Below are 12,050 nucleotides of genomic sequence, written 5' to 3'. Positions count from 1 at the left end.
AACTTCAGGGGATTTACATAATAAATTAATTTGGTTTAAAATATATGTACGTTATGGGTACTTTGGGAATCATAATTTGAATTTCTTAATTTTTTTTGTTGTGCATCCAGTGATAGCATTGCATTAATTTAGTTGTCTGCACTGAATTTCCTTTTATATTGAAACAAGAAGAATATAGAGGAGAACTATTTGTTGCCTATTCAAATAAACACACAGGCCAAATTCTGATTATATTTTCACTGGAGTGTAACTGGAGTATTTTTACTAACTTCATAGGAGTTAGTCCAAATTTACACTGTGTGACTGACTGCAGAATTTGACCAACTGCATTCATTTAATGTAAGAGTCACGTAAACACACTGAACAAGTTTTATATGTATGTTCTCATGTGTATAGGGTCATGTAATGTGAATATATTATCTGTGCATGTTTATTTCAATGGGCAGAACTCTGGAAGAGCATGGATATGTCTTTAGCTCCTCACCTCATGATATTAAAAACAATTCATATCATGCATGCACTGTATGATTTTCAGACACTTCTAACTTTGCTCATTCTAAACCAGTGGCTCTCAACCTTTCCAGACTACTGGAAGGAGTCTGATTTGTCTTGCGTACCCCCAAGTTTCACCTCGCTTAAAAACGACTTGCTTAAAAAATGAAACCTAAAAATACAAAAATGTCTCCGCACACTATTACTGAAAAGTTGCTTGCCTTCTAATTTCTACCATGTAATTATAAATCAATTGCAATATAAATATTGTGCTTACATTTCAGTGTATATTATATAGAGCAGTATGAACAAGTCATTGTCTCTATAAAATTTTCGTTTGTACTGACTTTCCTAGTGCTTTTTCTGTAGCTTGTTGTAAAAATAGGCAAATATCTAGATGAGTTGATGTACCCCATGGAAGACCTCTGCATCCCCCAGGGGTATATGTACTCCTGGTTGAGAACCACTGTTCTAAACCAAAGTTGTTCAGGTCTGATCATTGCTGACTAAGCCAGTGTTCATTTAGAATTTTAAAAATAAGTTGAATTTGAGTTATTCAAGTGCAAAAATAGCATTTTGGGGACAAAAAAAATCACCACTGGGCTGAGACTAAGCATGAGAAAGTTTAGCCTGAAGCATCATTTTTGGGAAAGTTGTTGTCAAGGAGATGAATCTAATTTTCAGATGCCAATTACTCCCAAGACTTTCTAATGTAAATGACAATTGTGTCTTGATTGTTAATGTGGAAACAGGATTTGAAGCTAGTGCCTCATGTGCAGCTAATACTTACGTTGAATGCATATTCTTTTGTCACAGTTCTTGAATTACATTGTGAAATTGCAATGCAGAACACTTGATAGATAATAAATTGCTAAACCAACAACATTGGATGAACTGGAGTGACAGGTATCTTGAAGCCATATATTTAGTCTTGAAGTGCCCTCTGCTGTTTCCATGTGATTACTGCACTTTATGGCAGCCAGGACACTTCATAGTTTTAAAGTTCTCCATTAAAAACTTCAATTAAAATAATGTTCAATCAATACATTTAATTTTAACGTTTTTTCCACTATGGACTTGTAAAGATTATTTTATGACTTCCTGACAGGCAGGAGCAAAATTACTAATTTCTGGAAAAATCATGGGCCAAATTCAGCGCTCAGCTACACCCTCTGCAAAGGGTACTGACTTTGGTGGGGGTAACTGACTGCAGAATTTGGCCCAGTGTGGGGTTTTTTTTGCAGCAGTTTGACCCCAATGTGAGCTACAGCAACCGTCAACGAGAAAAGAGTTGATCAACAACAGATTCATTCACTATGTGCACTATAGCTAGTGGGAAATGTTCCAATCTGTTCGCTCCTTCTGCTGAGAAGAAACTAATCATCGCCTCTAATGAGAAACTGGATTTTAAAACATCCAAAAACTGCCATCGCCGAAAACAGACAAAGTATAGTAATTATGTTTGGAGAAAGAATACATGCTTGAAATAAAATACAATGGCTTCAGCCAGAATGGTCACCACACTTTACCTAATGGCCCATGAGAATGAAAATCTCCTGCTAGAAGGGTGGGGTAAATTCAGATCTAGTGTAAATGGGTGCAGCCCCAGTTGAGATGTGGCTTATGATAGGTCTGATTTTGGTCCAACTTGACCAAACTGAGGAGCATCTCCAGACTTCAAAAATCTAATCAGCTACTCTCTGAGCACCTGCTTGAGACTCCAGGTCCAACAAATCTGCTAATATGTTCTTCTGAGCAGTTGCATATTTATCTGTGCACCAGATGGAAAAAGCCTGGGCAGCAATAAACAATAGGCAACATTCTGTGTTCCAAAGATGGAGAGAGCACAGTGGTTTTCATCAAATGCTTCCATTTTTGTTTTGATTTGACTCTGTCATGTTTTTCACAATGGTTTCTGATCAACGTCTAGTATGTTCCTGTATATCCTTGGATATTTTGTCTGTCAAATACATCCTGCAGGTGAGGCGAACACCTTTTATACTGTCTTCCCGTGTGTGGAACAGATCAGAGGTGACGTTTTAGTCTGTTCAGGGCAACAGAAAAGGTTACTCTTTTGTTATCATATGATTATAATTCAGCTCTCCAGAGGGTAACTAATAGACCCTTCTACACTCTATAGTGTAATGCAGCAGTGCTTTTAGAAAAGCTAGGAAAGTAAACCATTCAAACAGTGACCTCACTTTCTATTTGGTTTTTATTTTAAAGGGACTCTGGCAAATCCCCCTCTCTCTGTTTGCTCAACTTTGGGCTGGTCACAAAGTTCAGATCCATAATTTGATCCAACTGGAATTTCCTCAAAGTTTGGATGTGCTGCATTTTGGAGCTATCTCCATTTCTGGCCTCTTTGAAGAACCAAGTAATCCAGCAACTATTTGACTGCAGAATTGATGTCTACCTCTCAGTCCTGCCATTCATGCAGGTTTTTAAATGATCATGAGCCACCAGAAAATAAAATTCTGCCGAACAATTTGATTTTTGAGGGCAGGAGACCACACTCCTCATTGGGTCCTTAATGTGCTACTGTAATTTAAAAAAACAACCCACCAATGGAGTTGCACTAAAATTAAAGAGCTCACAATTTATGTTGTATGAAGGATAGGCCCCTTTTTATGAGCACGATGTTCAGTATATGTGTGAGAGTGTATCTAGTTGTATGTGAATGAGTCAGATTAGGACCTGCCTGCCTGTCTGCCATTCAGAATTTGGCTGCGAGTAGCAATGCAAGTCAGTGTGTCAATGGCATTACCAGTTTGTTTCTTTGCCTAAAGTTTTTAGACTATATTGACCTTGGCAAGGATCTTAGAGGCAGAAATCAGTCTTACGGAGTGACTCTGGATTCCTTGAGCCCAGCCCTGCCCTCAGCTGGTCCTTATGTCCATTGATACTCAGCTAACTATGTAAATAGTAGCTTTGTGGGGCCTCATTGTTGTTTCTTGCTGATATCCAAGTCAGATTGTCTCACTTTACACATGAAAAGATGTTTCCCTTCCCTCCCCAGACCTACCTGCCAGTTCTGCCAGCTTGGTTCGCTCCATCTCATGCATTATCACCAGTAATGGAGATACTGCAGGCCAAATTCTGTGTTTGGTGACACTGGGCAGCCCTGTTGTCTTCAAATTCTGCATTCAGTTGACCTCTTTTTGCAGAGAGACACGTATAAACGAGAGCAGAACTTAGTCCCACAGTTGCTTAATTAACAACTCTGAGCTGGAATAGAATCCAACTCTCTCCCCCAGAGTTGGTTTGGCTCTGCTGGGGTATAAAGCAGTAAAACTTCCTTTTGTTACTGACGTCAGCATATATGACTCTGAATACATACAGCAAGCTGCTCTGCTGGATAATCAGGTGCCATTTTATCTAGTCCTTGGGTTGCCAATGGCTACTTTTTTAAATACTAAACCTGTACCTGTGTCCCTGAATGTGCTATGTTAATAAGATGGAACAGTGCTCCTTTCCCAAGGTTTGGTAAATCCAGACTGTAAAAGGATGTCATTGTGGAGTCAGTGGTTGCAAAAAGTAAAAATAAAGAGGGATAAACCGAATAGCTTTCCTTTTAGGTAACTTTGTAATAGGGTCATTGGCACTATTTTAATTGACTGAAAAATGGTTGTCCTATGTATCCAAAGCCAGCTTTCCAAAGGGGCCTGAAACTAGCCACTGCTTGTGCATGTGCACAAAATTACTTATGCATGCAATTTTTGTGCTCTATTACTTATACATATGAGAGAATATACATGCACCATACCTGATTGTCACTTTTTTGCACTTTGTGCAATCAATTTATACTAATATCAGTGTACGTTACTACCCAGTCACAATGGAAGAGCTTGATACTCACTCTCCATAGTTGTTAAATGATTGCACAAGGTGGAAGACACTAGAGGATCATACCCTTCCAGTGCAAACCCATTTGCATTGAATTTATGCTCCAGTTGGCACATGCTAAATGGAGGTTCCTGAATGCATGCTTTTTTGGCTTGGATACCTGGTTTTATGCAAAAATATCACATGCATAAATGCAGGCTATGTTTTGAAAGTCTGGCTCTTAGAAGCAACTTTTGATGTGTGAGTTAAACTACACATCTGTCTCTTTCCCTTTATGGATAGTCTTTGTGGTAGGCTGGTTGTGTTGGCTAACCCAGATTCTGACTAATTTTGTGTGTCTACCCACCTGGAGCAGTTTGACTAAGCAGATTATTCCGATACAGAGTTAAAACAAGGGCACTGGACAAATGGAGATTCCAACTTTCAACCGCACAGGTAACGATTTCAAGTCAGTACAGTGAACCACGTGTATTTCACGTAGGATTACCACACAATGATGGAGCCACCTTCAGCGGATGGTGCACAGAAACTCCTTTACTGTTGCTGATACCAGCGCACATTCTTGTGACGTAGGATATAAGGAACACACTGGATCTTTATGTCTATTTGAGGATCATTCCTGCTCTTCTGGTTATCTCTATCGTGATCACCACCGCAAAAGCATAAAAAGGGGGGACCCTGTTGTCAGAGAAGAGCATTAAACTCTGCTAGTTCCACTGCAGCTGTGGAGGCTTGAAATAGAATCTTCCAGAGAGGAACGCAGAAGAAGATTTGGTACTGCCTTATAGCTGAACTTCTGGAACAAAATGGGAATTTCCCTCCTGGCCTACAGCTCCATATTTTTAAAGGTAAAATGGACAGACCTACACATGTGGAGAAAAAGCCTGTCATGCCAAATATATCAGAGAAATTATTTAAGAACAGTTAACTTGTGACAATATGAACCTGTTATACTTGTGTGGTCTATAAAACCTTGGCAGATCTCCTGCATTCGTGCCAGCCAGCCAAGTGGATGTTGTTTGCTGACAGTTGCGTGTGTGGCCAAGATTGCTACACCTTCTGGTGAGAACACCACAGTGAAACTATTTGTAAAACACTGATTGTATTAGTGTTTGGGCGTCTCACATTCAGTTTAACAGCCTTGACTGTGAGTCACCCAAATGAGTAACCCAGTAAAATACATGTATATAATCCCTGTCCTGAAAGATTGCTAATTCCCCAGCCTGTGTAAACAGGGGAAGCCTTACACTATATGCTGGAAATCACTAGGTTCAAATAGTGCAGGGCCATTGGAAGGAGCAGATTCCACAAGGGAGAGCTCTCTACTGTGATCCAGGCTCTGGCAGCAGGCCTCTCCTGCTCTGAAGGGAAAGGGGGGCAGGACTAGCCATTTAAACAGCTGAGCTTTAAAAATCATGAACTTTTTAGGCCACCTCTTTCTGTTTTTCTTTCTCCCCTTTTGTCCGTGTGCACGCGCCTCTCGTGCTGTTTGCACCTGAGTGGGAGGGGAATACTTCTTGAGGGACTAGAGCTAAGAAGGCATCTCTCTGACATCTCATTGTTGTAGCTCTTGGGCACCTTCTTGTAGTGTCAGGCCACTTTCATTCAGACTGGCCTCCCTTCATTGGAGTTTCCAGGGTTAACTCTTGAGTTGTAGAAGCTCTTTTATTTAGTCTTTTCATGGGAATTACCAGGTCTCTCATTTACTCCCATATATGGTTATCAAGCACATTCGATGATGGATAACACTGAGGTACGGTAACTTACACAAGTACACTGATACCCTGAGCATAATACAGATACTCTTGGATGCTGTGGGGTTCAGTGTAATGAAAACCAGAACAGGACTTTAAAATAATACAATTTGGGACAACTGAGAGGGGTTGATTTTCAAAAATAATTTCTTAAGTTAAGCTTACAAAATGTATGTATATGAGTGCAAATCCCTGTCTTCTTGTGTCGAATATGCAGTTGCATATGCAAAGTGGCTCATTGACCTCTTTCATACATTTGCACAGTTAGTTTTTGCTCGTGCAACTTCAGGCTTTAGGCCTGACTGATCTATCTCGCTTACACTGGTTTATTTGAAGTTTCTCCTGATTTACACTGGTGTAACTGAAAGCAAAAGCAGGTCACTCATGTGCAATTACCTGTTTGTGTCCCCACACGGTACATTTTGCAGTCATGATGAAGGCACTTCCGAACATTTAAGTCAGTGTCAAAAAATGGTAAATCTCTAGTAGTTTGGATTCCCAAACATGAAGAAATGTTGGGTGTGGCAGAGTTTTGCTGTATTCTATAGCCTACTGCATAAATCATTCCCAGCTGCAATATTTTCTCATGTATGTATCTCTTTTTCTATGTTCTCCTTCCATTTTTCATTAGTTACTGATTCCACTGTAGGGCCTCTTAGTGGTGTGAATAAAGGAGAAACTTATAAAGTCCAACGGGCTATGCTGATATAAATGAGTAGAGAATGAGATTCTTACTTTTGTTTGTTCTAATTGTACAAAGGTAAATACTTCTGCCCACTTTATTACACAGCAGCTGATTTTTGCTGCTAGGTTGGTTGGTTGATTTTTCTAGATTACTGCTATACGTTGTTGTTGTTTTTTAAAAAAAACCCTCTCAGAACTTTTATACTACATCGGTTTGTAAGACCTGGTGTGTTGTTTTTATTTTGTCTCTGCTTCACATTTGTACCAACTGCTTAAAGATCTCCTTGCTTTATTTCAAACCATCTTGTCCTAAAATATTACAGCGAGGCAAAATAAATGAACTTCCAAGGATTCCATCGCGTTGAAGGATCTGGCTTTTGACACCTTATTATCAAATTCTTGGCTCACCGCAATGGCTTTGTCTCCGTGTCGTTGCAGATTCCCTATGCAGCAAGCTTGATCAGGAAAGAAAAGCTCGGCACACACCTCAGCAAAAGCTAAAAGGTGAACTTGTTAAAAAGGAATGTATTTTGGCAACTAACTCTTCATATTTCTAATTACTGCCATTGCAAGTATTAAGAGATTCATTGTGTGAGGCAGAAGCGATGCTACCAGTACTACCCCGAAAGCTTTATTTTGGCTTAGTCAGTACTCTGGCCTGATGGTATCTATGGAGGGGTTCACCCATCATGCATGTGGTACGTGTCCAGGATTTGGGTTTTCCCAGGGACAGCATGCTACAAATGCCAGGAAAGAGAAGGAAATGGATATAATGCTAGGGTGCACATGATCTTTAAAGACTTCCCAAACTTAGGGTTTTTTTAATAATTCATATTTTCAGTGATGTCTTGCACCTGATCATTTAATTCCACCATTTCCTCCTGATGTTGATGGCAATGTTGACCAAGTTTCTGATTTTCCAAAGCCATAGCTGGGTTCTTCAGTGCTGTCTCTAATTGGCAGTCTGGTACATTCTATAGGCAGAGTAGAGAGGGATTTGGACTCAAAGGACCAGATCCTCAAAGGGACTTGGGTGCCTAAAGCCCAGATTTGGGTGCCTAAAGCCCAGATTTAGGCACTGCTGCGATCCCCCAAAGCCCCACTCAGCTACCACCTAACCCTGTGGGTGCCTAAACTCACTCGGTTCCTACATTTTTGCTGTAAAAGGTCCTGTAGGTGCCTAAGTTTCTGCCTCTGGGCATGCACACTGCTGCTTCAGGCCAGCTCTGAGGCATCTATCTCATGCCTTAGCCCCGATGCAGTACTCAAGCCAGGGGAAGACAGGTGTTGCTCCATCTCACCTGCAGGGCCTGAGCTGGTAGGTGTGCTCTGAGCATATCTAATTCTACACACAATGCATGGGGGCTCCATTAGAACCTCTAGTCCAGTACTCACCCAGGATGTGGGAGATCCTGGGTCAATTCCCGCACCTGGCTGCTGAGGAGACAGGATTTGGCCAGGAGTTTCCCACCTCTCAACTCTCAGGTGAGTGCCATAACCATTGGACTCTAGGATAGTCTGGTGTGGGTCTCCCTCAGTCTCTCTTGTAGAAGCTGTTCTTTAAATTAAATAGTTAAATATTAATTGGGCCACAGACAGAATGAGAATCGCTCTGTAGCCCAGTGGGAGGGGAGAAACCACTGGTCACATTCCTTGTCCTCCTCAGGCAGATGGGAGAATCGAGCCAGCCCTCTTTCTCCCCCCCCCCCACAGGTGAATATACTAGCCACTGGGCTAATGGTTATGGAATGGGATGGGAGGCCTCCTCCTCCTCCCCCCATGGCCATTTGGTGGGAAAAGGCCTAGGTGCCAAAGTCACCTGACTGCAGGAGAGGCGTTCCCGGCTGTGGATGGCAAGAAAGAGAGGTGCCTCCTTGCAGCCCAGACTTAGGCACCAGGCTCCATGAGAGGGGTGGGGCTTAGGACACATCCCTCTCACCAGCAGTTCCCATTGGCTAGCTGAGGCAGCACCCCACCTCGCCTGCTGGCTTTTGAGAATCCCATTCTTTGGACCTCTCTCTTCCCCTGCGTTGTATAAGGAACTTGGGCACCTAACTCAGGCTTTGGGGATTCCAGTGATTTTTCTAGGCACCTAAGTCCCTTTGCAGACCTGGGCCAAAGGTACTGCAGGAAGAGTAACATTCCCAAAGTCCTGGGAGGATGAGGCAGCTTCGGAGGTTCCATTACCAGGTGGTAGAAGCCCCTGGCATTTTTGTTTCTGTTGTTTGTCTGGCAAAGCAAAGAAGGCTGTGAGGGGGAGAGAGACAAAGCATATAGACTTGGTGGTGAGTTATCATGTCACAAACTCTGTATTGTGGCATCGCTGAATAAATCCCTCTAAAGGCATAGGGAGATTAGAAAAGAGAGAGCTTCTATTTACACGCAGCGGTTACGGTAATCCTCAATGGGAAGGAATGATGGAGAAAGTCTGGGGCATTTGAACAAGGTTTTGATAACATCGATTATTAAAGCTTGCCTGCGTTTTGTCGGGGGGAAAAACTAATTTAAAAATAAAAAAACTTAGACCTAAACAGAGAGTAGCTAGACTGATAACTAACGCTCGCTGCCCCCAAACAATCGCATAGTTAGTTACACAGGTCAACATGACATTCAGATCATTCTAGTCTACTCTGTATAGGTTCTTCTACCACTCTCATTACCATACTATCTGACTGCCTTCCAATAGATTCTGTATTAAATACCAATTTAAAATACAATTAAAACATATTAATAAATTTAATACTTAAAAAAAATCCCTAAGGGAGAGAGGGACCTCCACTGGAGTAATTCAATAAAGTGTTGATCTAAAAGAAAACCATTTGTCTGAGCATGGCATTAGCTCTCTAATGCTCTTGTGCTAGAGGTCAGGTTTTCACACCCAGTTATGCATTGCGCAGAAGCTGTTGGCACCAGTGAGATGACAGTGGCATCACAACTAGCAATGCCTCACATTTATGTGCAGAAAGAGCGAAGGATTGATGCATTTCTCATGCTGTTTTTGTTTTCAGTGACATCCCTGCAGACAACAGGGATTTCTCTAAGTAGACCCTAGTGCTTTTGAAAGATTAGTGGTTACTTAAATGCTAAGCTAAATCAGCCAAGCGGAGAATCACAACCATATTGTTAGAAGTAATTTCTGATTCTCAATGGGCCAAGCCAAAAGGAGTTGCCTCCAGAGGAAATGTGCACACACAAAATACACCAAGGGAGGTAAAGAAACTTTGCATTGCTGAGCAGCCACAGGCTACTCAATTAATGCCTGATGTGTCTGATGAGAGTCGCCCTTGAAGTAGCATCTCTCCTTCCATTGCCAGCAGGTGTCTTGTGAACGTCCAGGGGAAGAAGCTTCTTATAACAATGTACAGCCTCCTTCCGATAAACGATAGCATGGTTTTTAGAAGTTGCTCTGTGCCTCTCAGCAAACCTTTGGGTGCTTGGCACTGCTGCTTTCTTCAGCTGCCCTGAAGTGGGATAATGTTTGTACTCTGTCTTGTGGTGTATTGACCAAGCTTTGTTAACTCTTTGCATTTCACCTTTAATGAGAGGCTCTCAAAGTGCTTTACAAACATTAACTAGCTAATTCTCACAAAAATGCCGGTGAGGTGGGTAACTTGTTATTTCTATCCCCTTTAATGGATGGCATTAATTGAGGCACAAGAAAGGCAGTGGTTTGCCCAAGGTCACGTAGGGAGCCAAGAATAGAACCCAGGAGTCCTGACGCCATTCCCCTCTTTTAACCACTAGGTGGCACCCTTGATGAAGAAGTACTCTTTTACCTGTTCCATTTGAATTTACTGTTATGAAATAAAAGGGAGACATCCATTTTGTAAAATTGAGTAAAGAAATAAAAAAAAGTGCTACCACTGATAAACCCTCATGTTCACGCTCTCTCTCTCTTTTAATAACAGACGCACAGGATCCTCTGCAGCTGTTATCTTGTAAGATACAACCCACCACTCAGAAATCTGATTTGTATAAAGACTGAGAAATGGAAGGGCTTGAGAATTTAAAATGCAAACAAAAAATTCAGGTTCCTGTGAGCCCAAGGACAAGTGACCTCAAAGCATCATGGACAACCATGTAAAATAGAATGTAGCAGCCATTTATTAGTAAAAACAAAAAAAAAATCAAAAAATGCCTGTCCTGGATCTTTTGGTGGTACCAAAGTTTAAGTCTCTGTGTTTTTAGAAGGACAATTGAACTTGACAGAGTCTGAGAAAATGCTTTTGAAGCACATGGAGAAGCTGCGAAAGGAACCGCTAAACCTTTCAACGCTACAAACACTGGAAGCATCTGCAAGTTCATCTTTTGCTGTTGAATAGTGATTGTTTTATGGAAAGAAATGTGTGTCTTATCAGATGGGCCAGAATCACCTTTGACTGAATGGAAGGAAAAGCATTAGCCATACACAGTGCTTTTGAAAAGCAGACTGAAAATTCTAACGCCCTCTTCCTCCCGGCCCCCCTCCTCCTCCTCCTCCTCCGGTACTTTGCCTGCTGTATGAATTAAGATTGTACTCTTCTGGAAATATTTTACAATTTAATATTGAGTGTAATTAAGAATATAATCACTTATTGAAAAAAAGGTATTTAACTCTGTTGTAGTTTCTTTATCATTCATGTGGATAAAAAGTCTATAATAAAAAAAAGAAAACTGACATAATAGTTGTGCTTCCCTGTCGTTTCATGGTACATTGATTTGCTAATGAATGAACAGGAATTCTGTACATGGGGACTTTTCTTCAAGGAAATATTTTAGCTTGCAATCATTTAAATGCATTTACTCTTAAAGTGGAAATCCATTTAAATGGTTATTAGAAAGTAAAGTTTGGCAGCGGATGAATGAAGTTACTGGAGATGTAGGCTTTTTAAATGTGCTCTGCGGTGTTAGCTGACCTCTGCTCCCATTAGAATCAACGGGAGTTTTACCATTGACATCACTGGAGTAGATTTAGGCCAGTTCTGAGGGCTTTTGAAATCACACCCATAGTCTGCTAACGTGTTTCTGAATTATATGCAATATGATTTCTTTAACGTTGAGTAAAATTCGCCCCCCTTCAGGTGACCCACTTTAGGTCCTAGACACCACATGATCCTTCAGTGTAGAGGTTCCGGGGTGTGAAGGACCTTATATGCTCCCTCAGCACCATTGTGAGTTTTACCTTTGGTCCAGGCCTTACCCAACCGAAGCTGTGTTGGTAAGTTGTAAAGAAGTTCAGGGCCAGACCAAAGTGGCATTAAATGTAGTGGAAAGAAGGCACTCCGATGGAGGTGC

The 12,050-nt window shown here is 41.3% G+C and overlaps 1 protein-coding gene across 1 annotated transcript in view; it reads left to right on the top strand.

The window, feature by feature from the left end:
- Window positions 1-10,808, top strand: part of SKOR2 (SKI family transcriptional corepressor 2) — a 35,510-nt gene extending 24,702 nt beyond the window's left edge. The window contains exons 7-8 of the mRNA XM_024210242.2: window positions 7,215-7,280; window positions 10,685-10,808. Of these exons, the coding sequence (XP_024066010.2) occupies window positions 7,215-7,277 (63 nt within the window). The 3' untranslated portion in view covers window positions 7,278-7,280; window positions 10,685-10,808. The remainder of the gene's footprint in view (window positions 1-7,214; window positions 7,281-10,684) is intronic.
- The last annotated feature ends 1,242 nt before the right edge of the window (window positions 10,809-12,050 follow it).

This window comes from Terrapene carolina, unplaced genomic scaffold (assembly GCF_002925995.2).
Source record: "Terrapene carolina triunguis isolate 2854851 unplaced genomic scaffold, T_m_triunguis-2.0 Scaffold69, whole genome shotgun sequence".
Taxonomy (NCBI): domain Eukaryota; kingdom Metazoa; phylum Chordata; order Testudines; family Emydidae; genus Terrapene; species Terrapene triunguis.
Note: the sequence above shows the minus strand (reverse complement) of the source record. Positions and strands in the feature narration are given on the sequence as shown.